This window comes from Callospermophilus lateralis, chromosome 2, assembly GCF_048772815.1.
Source record: "Callospermophilus lateralis isolate mCalLat2 chromosome 2, mCalLat2.hap1, whole genome shotgun sequence".
NCBI classification, from domain to species: domain Eukaryota; kingdom Metazoa; phylum Chordata; class Mammalia; order Rodentia; family Sciuridae; genus Callospermophilus; species Callospermophilus lateralis.
In genome coordinates, this window is record NC_135306.1 from 74533657 (window position 1) to 74555038 (window position 21382).

Consider the following 21382-nt stretch of genomic DNA (forward strand, 5'->3'; position numbering starts at 1 on the left):
AAAAAAATTATTTGTCATGTAAATGAAAAAGAAAGTTCATGAAAAGCCTACCATTGTGCCTGAGCCTTAGGTGGTTAAGAGGTGGCTTTCCTCCCAGGGAGATGATGGCATTCCCAGTGACTGGGAACAGTGTCCTCTTCATGCTTTGTGATCATCAATCTGTGACTGTGGGTGACGGTCCATGTCAGGTGAGCCAGTAGAGAGAGGTACAGATGGATGAAATCGCCAAATCTTTGCAACCCCTGAGTGAAAATGTACCATTTGAACAAAATATCAACTAGATTTTCTTTTTCTTTCTTTTATGGGAATTTAAGAAAAAAAAACAAAAGTAAGGGGAAATTAAATGAAGAATTTTCTAAAAATAATATGTGAATAACCCACACATATGAAGATCTCCTCTTGTTAATTATTTGCTCAGTTCTATACCAGGAAGATCCAAGCAGGGGAACTGACATATGGTCAATCTAATCTTTAATTAGCCTTTGCTCAAAGACCCTTAGAGTACTTTTTTTCATCTCATTCTCATCTTTGTTCTCATCTAGACAATCTTAGTTCCCTAAAAACAAGCAAGAAAAAAAAAATACAATCTGGAGGGTACCCTAGGCTACATAGAAAGATCTCTCCAAACTGGCAAAATAGTTCTCCTACTTCTGTTCAAGAAATAGCCATTAAGTAAAACAAGCAAACTGCTTACTTATAACCATATTGGGAGCAAATTAAAGGGGACTGGCCAGGGGGGGAAAAAAGGTAATTTGATATTTTTTTCTTTCCTTAAAATGGAAAGAGACCCTTGAGAGTATGCAGACATGTATCTTTTTTTGTTTTATATATGCATATGTAATATAATAAATTGTGTATGTTTGTAAATATATATATACACACACATATGTAAATGTAGAAGAATGTTTTCCTAAACTCTTACTGTTTCTTCTCTGTAATGATGAGCCCATCTGACTACCTGCAGCTGCTAAGCACACCCATCCCAAGGGGAGCTTTGAAGTACAGCCCCAGCAGACAGCCCAGTATCTGGAAACTTTCCACAGACAAGATGTCAGTCATACTGGTGACGGCTGGCATGTTTGGATCTGGCTGAAGTTGCTAAAAGAGCCGGAGACTTTAGGAAGAACAGGGAAAAATAAAAACAAACCAAGCAGCAGAATTCAAACTCCATTTTTCTACCTGAAGGAAGTCTATGTTTTGCTCCACACAGCAGAGAAAATCGTAGCAACGTCATTCTCACTCTCTGTGATTTCTCTATGCCTTTTTCTCTGAAATCTAAAAAGATGACACAATAAGGAGATGCTGAAGAGAGTGAGCAAGCCAGGGGATCAATGGTATGTCTAGGACCCCTGTCCAAGTTGGTCAGGTGTGAACTGTTGACATCTGGGGAATGAAAAGCATCACTTCCCACTCTATCATACTTAGCAGGTTACAGTTTATGTTTTCAAATTTACCTGTTTATTTTTACCTTGAAAGAGCAGTACTTAAGTGTTTACATTTTGCAGTGGGACATGGTGGTTTACTGCTGCGTCCCAGACCCTCTTGCTTGTGTGCCCTCCACCTGTCCCACACATTTGGCCTGGTTTGATTAATAGGTGCAGGAGGCTCAGGTCCCTGGTAGGAGCAGCTGTTTCAGAGCAGGTGGTTCAACACTTTGAGGATCAAAGAGCCCAGAGGTGGTAGGACTACAACAGCTGCATGTAGCTCTTTGATCTCTGGTTCAGAGTTGCTACCCAACCCCAGATGAAGCAGCCTCCCTCAAGCCAGGAACTGGGATAACCACCTTTTACCTTGGTGGTTTACTAGCAGGTAGATGAGAATAGCAATGAATTTATTGATGGTGGGTGACATCCAACAGTTGTGGTTGGGTTTCAGTTCCCCTGCAGTCTGGTCCGCCCCTTATTTCCTGAGATTTTTCCCTCTTTCCCCACTCGCCTGCTGTCCACTTACCCCTCACATCACCCATCCTAATGGCTCTGGTTTCTTCAGTGACCCCAAGAACTATACTCAGCTAGCTAACCAGCAGGCTCAGTCCCGGCCTGTGGAATGTGCTCCCTGCATCTCACCCCAACTAAATCCTACACATGCGTCAAAATACAACCCAAACATCCACTTACTGCAAGTCTCAGCTGACATCACAGCTGACACACCAGGTTCTAGTAAGTTTCTTCAAGTCCGTTCTTCTTACTGATTTCTTACCCTTTTAAAGTGCTTTTTATATGTACAGTAATTACACAGTTTGGTGCTTTTAATTGTTTTTCATTATATCATAAAATTATTATTGTCTCACCCCTTCGTTGACTAGAAACACAACTCATTTTCTGTTTCTTTGGACCTCAGTATGGGGTTGAATACAGAGTAGATGCTTCACAACCCAACTAAGTAATATAATAACTAATCATATCAATTATTAGCTCATAAGGTTGAGTATACCTTATCCAAATTGCTTGAGACTAGGAGTGTTTTGTATTTCTGATCTTTTTCTTTTGGATTTTAGCGTGTGTGTGTGTATGTGTGTAAAATCAGATATACTGAGAGTAGAATCCAGTCTAAACAGGAAATTTATTAGTACTTCCTAAACGTTTTATATACATGCCCTAGAGGCAATTTTACATGGTATTTTTAGTGCCTCTGCATTTTGATGGCAACCTGTCACATGAGGTCAGGTGTGGAATTTTCCACTTATGATGTTTCAGACTTTGGAGCATTTTAGATTTTGGATTTTAGGGATGCTCATCCTGTATCAGTGAAGTACATTGAAATGAACACTTTTAAACAGTCAAGTATTTACCCTAATTTGTTAGCCAAGTTTTTGACATCAGGGATTGTATGCATTTTAACAAATAAAAATATAGGCTCAGGATTTCTGTCTACCTTTTAGTTACTCTACTATTGATGTTGAGAGATGTGGGAGTTCTGTGCCATTCCATAGTAGCATCACATTATGATCTCAGTGATGAATCTCCTGGTTTATCCAGGAATGGAGGGTTTCCTAGGATACAGGACTTTCAGTTTTCAAATCAGCACAGTCTTGTGTAAACCTATACACTTAGTTCCCCTGTTCCTCAGGAATGATTTCCTCAGCAGAAGATACTGGCTGGAATTTTCTATAAATATTCAGTAATGGACAGCTGTCACCTAGTTGGATATTTTTCCCTTTTATGCAGTATTTTAAATTTCTCCTCGGCTCCTCATGTAGAGCTTCTGTTGTTGGGTATTTGCCCTTTTTTGCATGCTGTATAATGTTGTGTCTGAGTTTGACACAGTGGCAGCAGAAGAAGGAAAAAAAAAAAAAAAACACTTCACTTCAGAAAGCTCAAAAACTTACCAAAAGAAAAACTTTTACTTGAGCCGATCAACTTTTAAAAATTATATATAAGTGCTTTACTAATAGTCAAATTCACCATAATACATCCATTCCATGTAATATTTAACAGCAGCAGCATTTCAAGTAGCTGGCTCCAATAAGGACAATCCACTAGAAGAGATAAAAGTGTACCAGATTTCCCGGGTTATAGTTTCTCTTCCTCAGAAACTTCTATTTTTTTTCCTAAGGAGCTTCCTAGCTTTTCTTTAGAATGGAGTGTTAAGGCCTCCTAGCTAAAGTTATTTCTTGAGTTGACTATATCTGCTTTCAAACTATGCAGTTACTTACTTGTGTACCTAATGACCAGCTTCTCTCAGCACCTCTGGTCTTATCAGAAAAAGAAAAGCTACTTGCCAGAGAATAGTACCTATTTTCCTGAGTTCTTTTGTTCATCTGACTTCAAGCAAGGAAGCCTTTGGATAACTGTGAATAGAAACTAACTATCTTCTTTGCCATGAGACAAAACCATTTTCCTGAACTCATCTGCATAAAGGATCCTATTTATGGGGTCTCAATTGCTGTCTTATATGTATCATGAAATACACAGCCTTGTAACCCAAAAGAAAAATATATAATGAGATGCAATTTCTCAAGTCCTCTTTATTGAAGCAGAGCTATGTCATTCAACAAGAAATAAATTCACTTTCTAAAAAAGGCATAAATAATTTTGCTACGAAATCTTATGCATATTACTCGTTCTCTCAGTAACTTTCCAATATTTGATTTTTTTAGTCTTACCTAATGTTAAATCAGAAATAACGTTTTCTGCCCCCACTCACAGGAGTAGAAGATTCTGCTAGAACCAGTCAGGATCCCTGTTCCCGTCAATGTTAACAGCACTCCAATTTCATAGAATTTTGCATTTGCCCAGTGCTTGCGTAGAGCGGATTCTGCTTCATCATCATAAAATTATTTCAAGAGTCAGGTTTTGCTTTGAACATGGCATAAGAAATGTACATAAATAAGACTCTTTTTTATGGCCATATCTCAACTACTTGTTTATGGTATATTTTCCATCATTATATATTTATGAAATATGAATATTGGCTCTCTACTTGAATAAATTTTGACTGTTATTGATGATTTTACAGAGGTCAACATAAAAAAAGAACAGATCTCCTACTTTCCTTTACAATTCTTTAGTACACACTTTGTGCTACTTTGTCAATTAATTAAAGTTTCTTCTCTCAGTTTCATTTCACTCATTCCACAAATATTTATGGAAGCAGTCCCCCAAGCCAAGCTCTGCACCTACTGGAGAGAAATCATACCTTGAGGTCTGTGACTCTTCATGGTGTCCATGGGACAGGCAAGACAGACTTGACTCAAATGGAAAAAAATTAAATCAGAATTTCTGTCTTTAATAGGTCATTTTAGTAGGTGGATATTTTATACTATATAAAAAATGATTAGTGCTTCCAAGCTGTTTAGTGGTTACTAATATATAGGGGTATTGATATCACATTTTGAATGAGCTTATCTGCCCAACAACATTCATTATATAATTATTTTCTCATTAGTATTTTCCAACAAAATAAATAACTTCTAATTTGAATTCATATATTTGATGTATTGTCAGCTGAAAAGGCAAAGATGTTTTCCTTGCACTACGTATCTTGATTATGGACAGACACACAATTTTGAGTACATCAAAATAATGGAAAATTTCTGTTACCAACCCAGTTGACCTTCACCGATCTAGTCCAATTTCCTCATTTATTAATATCATGTCAGTATAATGTTTTTCCTGTTGACCTGACAATCTGTAGTTTAACTGTAGCAGCCTCTTTTCTAAACATCTATTTTGAGTGTTTCATGAGCAGGCTTTGTCCCTGAAAGGTGGAAATTGGATGGGAAAAGGAAACAAATTTATGGCCCTCATAAAGACTCAAGGTGCTTTCCTACTTGATTCAAGTGGTTGCTTAACAGGCATGAAGCGCTGGTGGTATTTGATGACTCTTTTTGCTAATTTATGTCATCATGGTTGTTGGGTGGATAGTTATTAGGGAGGGGAAGAACAGGAGGAGCCAGCAGAGCTGAGGTGGGGCTCAGGTGCTCACTGGGGGCTGCCCCAGGATTGCATTGACTGCCCAGAGCCCTTGACCTCCCTTACCTCTACCCCCTTCTCCAAATCCCCCATCAGATCTTTAATCTTGTTCTCCTAAACTGAGATAAGATGATGAGCTATGCTGCTTTAAAATCACTTGACATTGGGCTGGGGATGTGGCTCAAGCGGTGGCGCGCTCGCCTGGCATGCGTGCGTCCCGGGTTCGATCCTCAGCACCACATACGGACGAAGATGTTGTGTCTGCCAAATACTAAAAAATAAATATTAAAAAATTCTCTCTCCCTCTCTCTCCTCTCTCTCACTCTTTCTTTAAAAAAAAAAAAATCACTTGACATTAGCATGGGGGATATTTGAATACTGAATAGAGGTGGAAAGCCCAGCATGATATCTTTATTAAAAATTTTAATATCCCCAAGGAAAGAAAATAATTGTAATGTGCATGATGAGATGGTGTAGGCTATGGCTATATGATGACTGAGAATACCTGAGTTACTTGAGCTTTAACAAAAGATCTCCTTAGTTGTGTTCCCCTTAAACTGGAACTTTTAGTTTTCTTTTTAAAAGTGTTTTTACTTGTTAATTAACAGGCAATACTTGCAAATATTTATGAGTAAGACATTTTCATACATGTATGAAATCAAGATAACCAATATTTCTATTTCCGTAACATTTGTATATGTCAAGAGGCTTTGAACTCCTATCTTCTATTCTTCATGACTTGAAAAGTAGGTCAATGTCAACTCTCTGTTTGGATATCCATTCTCCACTCCCTCTATCCTTTCTTCCCACAAACCTGAACTTGACATTCCTCTAGTATCGTGTTTCTTCCGTATCACATGAGTCCCTCTGTCCCTTTTTAAAAACTTTACATAATGTTAAGTAACTATAATGACATATATAGAATTGTTCATAGCCATTACCATCTTTTGATGAGTTTATTGGTTAATAATTTCTATTTTCTTTATTCTTCTCTTGATATATTTAAGATTTTTTTAGAATGAATATGCATTGTTTTTAAAATCATGATTAATAAAAGATGTAAAACTACATTATAAAAATCCTATGTGTGTCCTTGCCACAGCACAACAGGCTTGTTATTTTTTGTTGAGTATGGCCTATCTAAGTACCTGATGGCAAAAATATTGAGCCCTTGCATTTACATAGTTTTTAGAAGATTTTCTCACATGGGACATATAACAGTACTTTATGAACTTAGTGATGGTGACAGGACAGACTAAAATATCACAAAATAAGGAAACTGTGGATTAGGTGTTTTGTTTGCTAAGAATTGTGTGATTATCAAATAACATAAATAGAGCTATTTCTGAATCCTGGCACAGTTTTCTTTTCTTATGTGCTCTAATTTATATGTGTTCCCACGTGCATAAAATTGTGCAAAAGTTCCCAGGAAACCTATAAGAAAATGTAAGAGCCAGTTCCTACCATCACGCAGATTAAAATGTAGTAAGAATAAAAGGACACATACTGACAGTTAATTAATAAGTCCATCCATGGCACAGATTAGAAAGTGCAGTGCCTAATACAGTGAGTGGTACACAGAAGGCACTGGAGGGAGGACGGATGGATGGATGGATGGATGGATGGATGGATGGATGGATGGATGGATGGGCAGGCAGATGGATAACAGAAAGACAGATGGATTGATGAATTAATTACTTATAGAATACAAAGGAGAAAAGTTAATATTCACATATGGTTGAATTTCAATAAAAGCTTTGACTTCTTATTGTTCAGAAAATACTTCAGGAAGAACAAGATATATCAGCAAGAGCTTTAGAAACTTTGACTCTGCAGAAAGTAGGAATGAAGGAATTTCAAGCCAAAGGCTCATCATGAGCCAAAGCAGTGCGGCAGAAAGATCCAACTTTGACTAGAACCTGTAAGAGTAGCTTTACAAATACAAAGGGTTTGGTGAGGAGACTGTTTTGAAAGGAGAATGGGACTATGTCAGAGGACATCATGAATTTCAAGCTGATGTACTTATATAATCAATAAGCATGGAAAGCTATAAAAATTTTTTGCATAAAGCAATTAATGTCATAATGACAACTTTTAAGCAAACTCTGATAGAAGTATGTCTTTATGTTGAATATAAAGATAGAAGAGTTCAATACAAAGTGAAAATGTTAAATATTCAGTTGTGATTTTAAGGTATTTTCAGAAAGAAATGCACGTGTAGTTTACTGTATCATTTAAATATTCCTCTACTTAACTGATATTTCTGAGCCAGTTACATCAAATTCAGCTTTAGATCAATAGGGATTCTAATTGAGAACAGATTCAAAGACAAGAAACTAGCACAAAGGTCTAGAAGCCTCCAGGTATCTATACATATAGTTGAATAAATTTTTATATGCTAGGAGAAAGATAATAATTTATATCTTCTGGAGTACTTAAACAAATCACTAGATATGTCAGAAAAAATGATATTTCTTGCATGTTGAGTTCTACTTGCTGAGAAATTATCTATGATTTTCTTTACACCTATTAATTATTTTACTTCACAAAATCAATGATGTCATCATTTTTAAATACAAATGATTAACAACAGGTCCCTGAAGGAAACAAGGTGGGTTAGAATCCAGCTTGACCACGGACAGGCTAGTCAGTCTTGGCAAGGTTTCTCTCCATTCCTCAAGTTTTCTCCTCCATGAATGATGACAATAATCTCACTAACATCTTAAGATTGTAAGGAGGCTCAAATGTAAGGATATGGACAAGTACCCAGCATGTAGTAATAATTTATAAAGGATAGTCAATAATAGTTGATGAATAATATACTTTCATCTTATTTATTTGTTTTGTTTTTCAAATCTTTGCTAGAAAGTTAGCTAGGAGCCCACTGTTGTGTGTCTGAGGTCTCAGCTGAGTGACATGGTAACTCAGCCTTTGTAGTATAGGTTGCTGCTAACCACAGCAAAGCTGACCAGCCTCTTGCCTTCTGCAGTGAGTCATCTCTATGGATTCGGACTGATGGATGCGGAAGCCATGGTGATGGAGGCGGAGAAGTGGACCACTGTTCCCCAGCAACACATGTGTGTGGAGAGCACAGACCGGCAAATCAAGTAATGTGTGCTGCCCGCTGACCACATGTAATGCCCCCAAAGGACAGAGGCTAGCACATGTCCTCCTGTCACATGTGGGAGCTAAAAGCTTCTGTAGTTTGTTTCTGATGAAATTATAAAACTGTGATAGAATGACTAGGATTCTAAGCCTTTCAATGTCCATTAGCATAATCCAGATCCTTAAAGGGAAAGCATCCTTTCAAAGGGGATTTGGAGAGCCCTTCCTGGTGGGCTTTCCAAAGTTTTCTACCCTGTCAGTATCTCTATTTGATGGTGCAAGAAGTTGGGATACTTAAAAAATAAAATTATTGAATGTTCTGGAAACTAAAGCATATGCATGCAGTTATCCAGAGAGTGGTGCAAAGCAAATGAGATTGCAACTTACTAGCAACTGTAGGGTCTATTCCCCAATGTTAGCTGCAAACTCAGAGCTATGTGGACAGCATTTACCAAACAATTGTGTGGAGTGGCTCCCGTGGGTAAATCCAAGGAAGAGCATTTCCTCTCAGTGGCCTGCTTAGTATTTGTTCTTGGCTATCTTCTCAGAGACTTTTCTTTCTGGAAAAAAAAAAAAATTCTAAACTTGGTTTATGATAAAACTCGAGTCACTGTAAAACTTGAGGAATTTTTTTTAGGAAGCAGAAAAAAATGGACTCTCTCGGGCAAAGAATGAGAGGAAGAAAAAACAAAGGAGTTAAAAATTAATCAGTATTCAACACTTATGTACCAAGCCAAGAGCTAGAAACTTTGTGCATGTTTTCTACTTAAAACTTCCTAACAAATCAGGCCTGGTGGCGCACACCTATAATCCCAGCTACTCAGGAGGCAGTGGCAGGAGGATCACTAGATAGAGGCCAGCCTGGGCAGCTTTGTGAGACCCTGTCTCCAAAAGAAAAAAGAAAAGAAGGGGGCTGGAGTTGTAGCTTGGTGATAGAGTACTTGCCTGGTACCTGTGAGGCACTGTATTCAATCCTCAGTGCCACATAAAAATAAATGAATAAAATAAAAATATTTTGAAAAAAAGAAAGAAAAAAATTAACTTTCTAATTTCTATTTGACAAATGAGACAATGGGATAAAATAAAATATTTGTTCATTCATTCACAAACATATTCATCAACTAAGCAACTACTTCTCTTGCACTTAAATACTAGGGAGGAAAAGGAGCTAAAATACTAGGGAGGAAAAGGAGAATAAGAAATGTTCCCTGCCGTCATGAGGCTTAGAGTCTAGAGAGGGAGTCAAACAAGAATGCTAGAATGCTGTAATAAGTAGTATGATTACAAATTACAAGCTAATTCTGAAAATTATAAAAGATAGAAAATTAAAGATAGGGAGCAAATCTCGCCTGTGGTTCAGTGAAGGTCTCAGAGAGGTGAAATTTAAGCTTTGACATTGAAGGAGGAAGAAGAGCAACCACTGGATGTGTGATAAATAGTATTCCAGGCAAAGTAGTGTATGCAAATTCCTCAAGATGAGAAACTTGTATTATCCCAGAAGTTAAACGGATGCCAGTGTAGCTAGACCCCAGTGTTCAGGAGACAGTGGCACAGGAGGACACTAGAGAGGAAGGGAGGACCCTGTGAGAGGAAAGAGCATGCCCTGGGTTATAGCCAAGGAGTCTGTAGACCAGGAATGTGAAGCAAGGCGTTGCTCACTCCCCAGCCTCCTCTCTACTGCAGTGCAGTTATTCACAAAGTGCATCCCATAGATCAGCAGCATCACTGTCTCCCAGGAACTCTAAGTTAGAGATGAAGCTTCTTGGGACCCACCCAGACCTACTCAATCAGCCTCTCTGGGACTGCGGCCCAGCCATCTGTGTTTTAGCAAGGGGATTCCAATGCACACTTATGTTGGATGCCCACTTCCTAGATGAAGACAGTCACTAACCCTATATGTGGCCACCCATTTGGGTGTTAGCACTATGATCCTTTAATAACCAGGGGGCAGCTGCTTGCCTTACCATACTTAACACTCATTCCAACCTTCCAGGGTCACTCTGCTGAGTGCTGCTGCATCGTTTGTTCAAACACTCTTTTCTCTCTCTTCCTCTTTCTCTCGCAGGACAATTCGCCCCAACAGTGCAGTGCGCTCCATCTACAAAGCCTCGGGCTGCTCTGACAACCCCAACCACCACGTCAACTACCTGGAGCACGTAGTTGTGCGCATCACTATCACTCACCCCCGGAGGGGCGACCTGGCCATCTACCTGACCTCGCCTTCAGGAACCAGATCCCAGCTTCTGGCCAACAGGTACAGTGATGGCCTCTGCCTACTATTGTGGGGGTCACAGCAATGCTGAGCTGTCCCTAACAACAGAAAGGGACCACTGCTACTTACTCCTACCCCGAGAGCCAACTGAGGAGCCCCTAGCTGTCATGATCTCATGCTCATAAATCAGAGTGGGAAACTGCCTAACATCTATAAGCAAGGGAAAGTATGGCATTTAGTAGTTGGATAATTAAAAAAACAAAACAAAACAAAACAAAAAAAAAACACTGCAGAAAAATCGAAGACCACTTGCTTTTTGCCCTATAAAAGAATTGCAGAGCTCCAAGATGCCTTCCATTGTCTACTGACATTTGTTACAGATTAACTGAATTTGCTTGCCCAAGCACTAACTTTCCTAAGTTAAAGGAAATTCTATTTTCTAAAGCAGATGTTGAAACGTTTTTCTGCAAAGGGCCAGATAGTAAATATTTTGAGATTTGTAGGTCATGTCTATATCCCAGTGACTCAACTCTGCCATTAGAGTACAAAACCACCATAGACCATAGAAACAAATGGTTGATGACTGTTCTAATAAAACTTTATTTACAAACAGACAGTAGGTCACATTTGACCTGAGGCCTGTAATTTGCATATCCCTGTTTTTATGATTGACCCTTCAGTCTTTTTTGCCTTAGAGGGTACACAGCTTGTCTTTTTATCCTCTTTCCTTCTCGCTGTTCCCTCCTGAACATTTTACCACACAGGTAGGTAACTATATTGTATGTAGGCTGGTCCTGCAGAAGGAATAAGACCAGAATGTTCTAGTACAGCTTTTTATTTTCTCTCTCTGTTGACTTTTGGAGTAGTTGGAAGCTTGGAAGGGTGTTGTCACCGTTGGAACTAGACAGGGGAGATGTCAGTGTGTCTTTCAGGCCTTAATCTCATTTCCAAAATGCCTAGAAGCTTCTTTAATTTGATTTTTTGTTTGTTTTTTAATGGGAGAAAACCCCTTTTTCTCAGTAGCATATACAGTCCAAATAATGAAAGTGGACCTTTTATGTAAGTTCAACCACCTACCCACACTCCAAGTGTCATGGCAATGGTGATCTTCGTGAGGACACCAACAATAAGCCAGCGGAGCCGAGAGGCCAGGGTCAATACAAGTTTGTAGAACCGAATGGGGATTTGCATTTTAAAACTCCCCAAATTTCATTCACGGCAAGAAGTGAGAAAAAGAGCATTTCTAGGTGAGAGACTAGGCATACAGACTCTGAAATCATCAAGTGAGGTTTTATTTCTGTGCTTGAACTTGCTGTTTTCTTCTTTCAAAATTAACATCTTCCATTAGGACATGGTGAAACCTGGTCTTAATACTTTTCATATGAAGTGCAGCTTTGCCAGGGTAAGTACGCAGGTGCAAGGAACGTCAGGTTTCCTTGGCATCAGCTCCTGGGGCATTTCCTCCATGCCCTCCTCCCAGTGTAGACAGAGGTCTCAGCTGCTGTCTGCCAGGTAATTGCCACTACCTGCCTGATGCTTCTTTCCAGCAAGCAATTCCGTGATTAATGGAGGTCTTACCAGCTGTTGTTACCAAAGCCAGGGAAGGCCTTTATTTTTTTTTTTTTTCTGTTTTTTTTTTCCTTTGCTTTATGACTATTCCTCTGCGTTTAACTTTGAGTAATCTAGTGAAACACTACAAAGTGCAAAGGTTTGCTTCACATATGTAGCTCTTATGCCTTGAGCCCCCTTCCTTGTAGAAAATAGTCCCTCCCCTGTTGCTGTTTGCTTGGGAAACTCAGTCTCTTTTGCCTCTCGGGGCTCTTCCTGCATATTTTGCCTTTCATTGTTGGCTTCCCCCAAAAAATGACATCAGTGGGGAAACTTGCAAGCAGAGGAGCTATGGATTCCATCACAGGCATGTGGTGGATTGCAAGGTCACTGGCTTCAGACTCACATGCATTCTTCTGCAACTGACATCTGCTTTGTGCTTTGCAAAATGCTGAATGCAGTAGTTCTGCAGGACTCACATCAGAGATAAGAGAAAGGCGTCTCAGACATTGGTGACTTGTGCTCACAGGTCTACCTCAGTCTCCCCCATTAAGACCACTGGGAATAAGGTTTGCACCCAGGGCACCCCAGTTGGAAACATCTTAAAATACTGCTCTTTGTATATCCTTTAACTTAGCCCTGAAAATACACAGTCATCAAAAAGAGGTAGCAACATTGGAGAGTAGAGGCCCTGGAGGCACTGAGAATTGTAAAGGATGTTGTGAATTCATCTACCTACAGCTCCCCAAAACCATCGCTCTGGGCAGCCGACCCTTTTAAATGTGAAACAGCTGTACCCGGTCCCATAGCCACCAGTGGCCACCTTCCAGGGCCAGGCTCCCCAGTTCTTGTTGTGCTTCACATTGGCAGTCTCCCTCCTACCCAGGCAGCTAGAGAAAGACAGAGGTTTTTGGCATTCTTTCCTTCTGGCATATTCTGAAGATTTCATTTTATTAGAGGAAATCTCTAGTCAAAACCTCTCAGTCTGACCTAGTGGCAAGAAGTCCTTGCGTCTTCTCACCTTGGCTCTGAATCAAAGCACAGTCCCAGAACAGGGAGCTGAGAACAGGGAGCACAGAAAGAGACAGAGGGGTGGGTGGAGGAAAGACAAGCTTTGCTCCTGTGTCCTTCGGTTTGGTCTGCAAGGCACTACTCCCCCCCCCCCCCAGGGAAAAAGGTGGCTAGGTCATGTTTTAGAAGGAATTCATTTGTCAGAGTTTATTCATAAGAGCCATTGTTTTAGTCAGCTGTTGCATCACTGTGAGCAAAATACCTGACAAGAACAACTTAGAGGAGGAAAAGTTTGTTTTGGCTTGTGGTTTCAGACATTCAGTCCGTGGTCTGCACTCCATTGCTTTGAGCCTAAGGTCAGGCCATGGTGGAAGGGTATGGTGGAGGGAAGCTGCTCTGCACTTGGTGGCCAAGAAGCATAGTGGTGAGGAAGAGGGTTTGCAGGGAAAATGAATCTTTACCATGGCTGAGCCTAGTGACCCACCTCCTCCAGCCCCGCCCTACCTGCCTACAATTACTACTCGGTCAGTCCATTCAAAGAAGGATGTACTGATTAGGTTACACTGCTCATACCTAATCATTTCATCTCTGAATATTCCTGCATTAACAGAAGAGAGGGACACCTCTTATTCAAATCCTAACATCAGTAAATGGTTTCCTTGTTGGACACTTATCTTTGTTTCACAGAAGTCAACATTTCTAAGAAAATCATATAAAGCAAGTTAAAAGTAGGAATTACAAAAATTTAAAACCAAGTTTTCCAGGGCTGGGGTTGTGGCTCAGCGGTAGAGCACTTGCCTAGCACATGTGAGGCACTGGGTTCGAGCCTCAGCATCACATAAAATAAATAAATAAATAAGATAAAGGTATTGTGCCATCTACAACTAAAAAAAAAAAATTTTTTTTTAAATTTCTCTTAGCAAGGATGATTAGAGATGAAGATTTAGACTTCTACCAGCCGCCCCACCTCTCTCTTATCCTTCCAAGAGGTGCAACTCTCTTCTCACAGACTTAGAATTCCCCACACTGCATGCTTTAGTAGCCTGGCAGCCAGGATGGAAAACTCCCCATGGCTTTCAAAGCAGTCCCTCTACCCTATAATTCACTCATAGCCAACTACAGAAGGAAGGGTGCTGGGAGCCAGCTGGGACCCAGCATCTGGGGGCACAGTCAGGGTCATCTCCCCTTTGCTATGAAAAGAATAGAGACAGACCTTAAGTATAACCTGGGGAGGAGAGCCGAGATGACCGAGACTCTCCATGCCTTATTATCTGAGACCCCTCGTCAGGTGTTGACAAAATATGTGGCCTACTTTGGGGACTTGAAAACCTGATTACTTTTCAGGGCTGGCTTTGCACAGGTCCTTGGTCATTTTCCTAGACATTTCACTGAGGAATTTTTTTCAGAATTGTTTATCCCCTCACCGCAGTGATTCCTTGACAGTCTGTTTTCTGCAAAGTGCTGAACACTTTGACACGTCTGTGTGGGCCGTCTGGAGCCCCTCAGTGGCTCCCTGTCTTAGCTGATGGGCACTTGCCCGAACTCCCGTGGAGAACAGCTGTTGGAGGGAGAATATTTACCCAAGCGTCTGCAGGTGCTAAGCACTGGAAGGCACTCAGCAGCATTTAGAAATCTAGTCCAACTTGAGCTTCTTGCCCCATTAGCCCAGCAGGCAACCTTTCCTGGCAAACCACATGGATAATTTAGTGGGTTGGAGCCATGAGTCAACAGAGCAGTGCTAGTGTGGACAAATGGTAGTTCCTTCTCTCGCCTTTGTTCTCCCCTTGCCTTCCCACCCTTTCAGTCCCCCTCTTGCCCTGTATACCCTGCTTAACAAAAAAGCCAAACAGAATATTCAGAGAAAATGGTTTATTTTGATGGAGACCACCGAGATCAGGCATGCAGGGAGAAGCAAAGGGAGTTTTGGTCCTTTGAAGACATCTTTAGAGCCAGGCACAGTGGTATGTATAATGTAATCCCAATGAATTGGGAGGCTGAGGCAAGAGGATCACAAGTTTGAGGCCAGCCTCAGCAATTTAGCAAGGCCCTAAGCAACTTGGCAAGACCCTTAGCAAGACAAAATAAAAGGGGCTAGGGATATAGCTCAGTGGGGAAACATCCCTTGGTTCAATCTCCAGAATCAAAAAAAGAAAATAAAGAAAGATAAGAGCAGATTTCAATGGAAGCTTTTACACTACAGCATTCAAATTCTGCTTTTGTAAAAATTTTTCAAACAGAAGTTTGTCCCGTCAAATTCTTCCATCAACTCTATTTGTTAGACTTATGAAAAGCTGCCCTTTTTTTCCTGCCTCAATCTCTCCCACTCTCAATTCATTCCGTTTTAGATTCTGCTTAGCTCCATGGCACTCTGTTCCAAATTTTGAGCACCAGCTGAAAGCTGAAACTTTGCCTCCCTTCCAGATGTGTAATCTCAGTATAGTCTCTAGTAGAGAGAAGTTTGCTTTCTAGTCTGTATGATTAACTGCATCTAAAATGTAGTGTTCATACTTTAACCACTGTTGTCACTGCCCTAGCCAAATGTCCAAGAACAGATAGTTGACTTGAATGTAAGTGCCTGAAGACTTACAGTAAAAACTACACTTTTACATTAAAAATTTGACATTCCAATGAGGCTCCATGAGGAGAACCTGTTTCCTTCATTTTAAAAAAAAGTACAGTCTTTGGAATTAGACAGAGGTTCAGCTCTCTTGACTTCATTGATTTCTATTTAAATTTGGAGAAGTGCATTTCCTCATTTATAAAATAGATATAACAGTGTCTGCCTCACAAGGTTAGTACAAGCATTAAACCGGATAACATACGGCAAGTACTTAGCTCAGTACCTAGCAAGGTAAGCACTTAGTAAGAAGTGTTTACACAGTGCCTCTGAAAGCACCTGGTGAAAGGGTCTATCTAACACAGATGGCCAGGTCACTATCCCTGAGATTCCAATTCTGTAGGTCTAGGGTCAGCTCCCAGGATTTGCGTTTCTAGTATGCTCCTAGGAGAGAGTGAAGCTTCCTGTCCATAGATCACACCTTGACCCCATATAAGCTCACTCAGCTTTTTCACACACATATTCTTGATATTTTTGTGTCATAACAAGACTTGTGAGTAATATGCTGCTGGATGTTATGTAAATAATTTACGAAGGAGTCTATAATATAAAATAGATTCTTAGATAAAAGTCATCCACTACAAAATGGAATAAAGCTTCAAGAAGATCAATATTTATATCATATACCCACAAGAAGAAATGCATGTGAGATTAGTGAATGACTTGATAATAATATGCATATTGAAACACAAAAAATAAATAAAGTCATCATTTCAGATTTTCCAAACTTCTAGAACACCCAGTACCTTTCTTTCAACCTTTCTTAAATAAGCAATTTGGATTAGGAAAGAGAAAAGACAAATAGTGCATTTTAAATACCTTCTATCAGAAGCAAATGATCTAAACATTACAGAGACTAAACATCTAAAGAAAACCGAACACTCAATTACAGTTGAACCCAATGAATGTTTCAGGCATTCAGTCTGCTGTACCTTTTCAATTATAATGAGGCATTTAAAAATTAAAAAACAAATAAAATAGAAAAAGGAAATCTTCTGAGGATATTGGTCTAATTTCATAGTGAGAAATATTCTTCAAGTAGCTGTGGGTAATTCTAAAATAAAGACCCACCTACAATTTTAGAAATAATTATATGGTAACACATGGCTATTGATATTTTTAAATGCCTTGTTATTTAGCTGCCGTATTATCATAAAGGAATTTTGTAGTCTGATACATTGGCTAAACTCTGTAAGTGAAAGGGGAAAAAGCTTACAGTAGTTGCATGAGTTATTTCATGAGTTAATTCCTCAAAAGGATGTACTACACTTAATGGAAGTAATGGAAGTCTTTTCTCCCAGGCTTCATTCAAAGCAACTTATTTGAAAATTGCTCTCAGGGATAGAGCTGTGGGCACCATTTTAATAACTGGGTGTGTAATCTGTGCCACATATATCATTTTATCCACATAATTATGTCAGCTTTGACAAAACTGGATTTCACTACAGCAGAAGTGAATCCACACATGGAGTTTATCCACTCTGACTTTCAGTATGCTGCCTCTATTTTAATAATACTTTACCAACACTAATAATGTTGGCATGTATCCGGATTCCCCTCTGTTGGCACAGTATAAATGTTTAAACGGGGCAATCAACTTGATAAAGAGGGACCCCACAACTACCTCCTTCACAGATATCCGTAGTTTCACACTTGATTGTTTTGGGCAAATATGTTCTTTGCAACACCAAGCTGATCTACAATCTACATTGCCTTTTATTATACACAAAGGATGCAATTTTTTTAAATGGTACAATGCTCCAAATATGGAATAATCCACATATTGAATCAGAATGAAAATACGAAAGCATACATCCCCATTTGAATCATCTGTGCCTATAAAGACAGGCTGAGACTGGAAATATAACTGTCCCTTAGGTTGACACCACAACAATCCGTATCTGTTTCTTTCCCCAGCAACTCTTTTGGCAAAAAGTAATGGTCACGTTCGGCTTACATTTTCATTTCTCTCTTCACCTTTTATATTCACACAAAATCAATGAACATTCCAAGTCTGTAAAGTGAAGCAACCAGGGGCTGGGAAACTGCTTAGCCACAGACATAGGCAAATGTAGACAAAGCCCATTTCTATTTGAGCTTTGAAACACTGATTTGAATTGTGATTTGCAAATATTTCTCTTTGGCACCCTGTTTATATTTAAGTTTTTGTCCCAAATGTGATTAGAAAGTGAATGGTAGCAAGAGAGTGGTTTTCAAAGGTGGACAAGAAAGGGTGGGAGGGAGGAAATATGGGGCTGTTAATCCAGCAGTGAAATAATTGACCCGTGAGTAATTAGAAGTTGGCTGAGGCTGTGGAAACAAGGCTGCCCCTCATGTGATGGCAGCCTCGAGTCTCCTTTGTAGTTTTTGGATGTGAGGCAATGAGCCAAATGTTCTGTCTAAACTGTTTGGGAACTGCTTTTAAGTTCAGCACTCTAGGAGAGGTATTATGTGACAAGTTATTGCTTCACTGCCCTCGAATGGCACCATGGCCTCAAGGAATTAGAGGGCGAGTTAGAGCTGCAGAAGGTAAGGAAGGAAGTGGCTTCAAACTGGTTTTTTGCCTCTATCCATTTCCATGTCAGCACATTTCCTCCAGTAACCTACCTGGCAGGAAAGGCAACCTGGAGAAAGTTCCTCTTCCTCTATCTGTGAGTTACCTTTTGCCCAGATGCACACATCCTAGGGTTTTCAGTGAAGGAGTCTATGGATATAGTCCATTACATAATGGCCCAGCAATTTTTTTCTTGGCCAAGTCCACTTGTAAGCCATGAACTTAAGAAAACAATCTTCTTGTGGTTGTGCACTGGATCATGGATTCTCCCTAAAACGTACCATTCTGACTCTATGGAGAACCAATTATGGTAATAAAACAGTCACAAGAAGAAGACACCATTTATATCCCTGTCATTATAGAGGAACACTACCAGATGTGGGCCTCAATGAGGTGTTGTACAATTGTGTTCAAAGAGGTAACCTATATAGATAGCATATGAATATTCTAAAGAAAAAAAAAAAGACGAGGCTTCGTTAGCCTACTCTTAGATTTGAAAATCACTGCCTACCATTAATTCCATTAAGAAGATTAACAAAGCACATTTGCATATTCCAAAGATCTGAATTATTTTTCCACTTAAGGGATCTGTGTAATTTTGTTTAATTCAGTCTTTCCAGAATTTTTGACAAAGACAATTGAGAAAGCTGTGTAATAATTTTAATTTTCTTTCTTTGAAGGGCTCAGGAACACATAGCAGGTGGTTTTCTTGTTTATTGTCTTTCTCTAGGGAGTAGGGTGTCAGCTATTCACCCACTAGCATATCCAAATTTGTACTACTGCACCCTTCAGCTACAGAATTCAACTAACATTTTAGAGGGAGCCTCAAATACATTAATCGAATTGCTTTTTTAAAAATTGGATATCTAATACAACAAGTTTTAAGGATGTTAAAGCAATTTGTTTTGGGAGGGATTTTTTGGTTTTAAGAAAAGCATATGTGAGCTGGGATTGCAGGGCTTGCCTTGCAAATGTGATGCACTAGGTGCAATCCTAGGCACCTCATAAAAATAAATAAATTAAATAAAGGCATTGTGTCCATCTACAATTAAAAATATTAAAAGAAAAAAAAGAAGAAGGGCATATTTCCTTCCAAAGGGAAGATCTACATAGAAGGTCAAATTGTAACAATTTACTTGGGGAACAGGAAATTAAAGCAAGAAGAGTTGATTGCCACCAACATCCAGTTGCCATGGCCTTTAGCTCTCATTCCCTCTGAAGAGCAGTAACTGGACGTGACTGCTCCTAAGACAGTGCTAGAGATATTTTCCTCCTCTGTTTGCCTCTTTGATCCTCAACTTATTCTTACTTTGTCATTTTTTTTCAATAAAACAGTAAATGTACATAATCTGAAAAAAGAAAAGCAGTAAAAACATCTGTATCTTGCCCCATCATTTGCTTTCCACTTGCAGGTTCCATCTCTACAGATGTCTTTGACACCTTTTGGATAGTTATTTGTGTAGTCACATTTATTAGCATAGATACCTATATAAATGATATGCCTGTTTCTCACTGTACCTGTTTTACACATTATTGACAACTCTTTACTCTTGATAGGGATTTTCTTTCACATTTTGTATGCCTCAGGATTCCATCACAGCAAGCAGAATAATTCTAGCTATTTCAAGCAGAAAGGTATTTCATATAGGGAATTAAGAGCTTAAAAAATGTATTAGAAAGGCCAATAAAGCAGACTCTTAGCTGGGATTCCAGGCAGGACTATCTCAAGTGGATAAGAGTAGCAGGCAGTCTTGATACTGAGCCATAATTTCTATATAATGCAATTCACCTTTTTAGGAGAATAATTCTGTGAGTCTTGACAAACTAAATAGCTATATAACCATATACCATTACTTTCAAATTATAAAACAATTCTATCACCCTCAAAATTTGTCCCATGCATCTTCTCATGTCCCCTCCCCAGTCCCTGGCAACTACTCATCTGTTTTTTACTTATAGTTTTGCTGTTTCTAGAAATTGATATAAATGGAATCGTATGGTATATAGTTTTTGTGTGTGGTTTCTTTCACTTAACATAATGCTTTTAAATTTATTCATGTTGGTGTATATATTGGTGGTTCATTAGTCTTTTGTTACTAGGTAGTATTTCACTGTATTCATATTCTGTAATTTGTTTACCTATTCACCAGTTGATGGTCATTTGAGTTGTTTTCAGTATTTGGCAATTATGGACATCCACATGGAAATTTTTTTGTGGACCTATGTGTCTTCATTTCTCTTTGGTGAATATCTGAAAAAGAGATCATTGAGTTTTATGGTAACTGTTTGTCCCTGTAAGTACTCTTAAACTATCTTCCAGATCCTTTGAGCCATTTTCACATTCCCCTCAAGCATGTGAAGAAGTTCCAGTTGCTCCACATCTTCAGTGATTCTACTGAAGTTTTGTGGGTGAAGCCTTGGCCTGCTTTACCTGCTTCCCAAATGGTTGTCCCTGAGGTTTGATATTGCATGGCCAGTCCCAGGTCAGTTTGCTTGTGGTAGAGCAATGCTATACGTATGGATCTACTAGTTGGTGAGACCTAAGATAAAGTCAAGCTCCATGCTTAGCTTACCTAGACACTCTGATGGATACAAAAAGACCATTGATGAGGCCTTCAGTGTACTCTCACTGAATCTGATAGAGCATACAACAGTGGTTGTGGTTCTCTTTCAGGCTATTTGATCATTCCATGGAAGGATTTAAAAACTGGGAGTTCATGACTATTCACTGCTGGGGAGAACGAGCTGCTGGTGACTGGATCCTGGAAGTTTATGATACTCCTTCCCAGCTGAGAAACTTCAAGACTCCAGGTGAGAACCCCTGTTCTATAAATTAGTTTATTCAGCAAGAAAACTATAGAGTATGTTTTATCCAAAGAGCATTCCATACTTGTCTTCATCTGTTTAGTGATGCTACAACA

The 21382-nt window shown here is 39.4% G+C and overlaps 1 protein-coding gene across 3 annotated transcripts in view; it reads left to right on the forward strand.

Annotated features, from left to right (window-relative positions):
• Pcsk5 (proprotein convertase subtilisin/kexin type 5) overlaps window positions 1-21382 on the forward strand; it is a 429480-nt gene that overhangs the window by 243382 nt on the left and 164716 nt on the right. For all 3 annotated transcript variants that reach the window (XM_076846064.2, XM_076846065.2, XM_076846066.2), the window contains exons 11-13: window positions 8404-8521; window positions 10585-10773; window positions 21136-21272. In XM_076846064.2, coding sequence (XP_076702179.2) covers window positions 8404-8521; window positions 10585-10773; window positions 21136-21272 — 444 coding nt within the window. The remainder of the gene's footprint in view (window positions 1-8403; window positions 8522-10584; window positions 10774-21135; window positions 21273-21382) is intronic.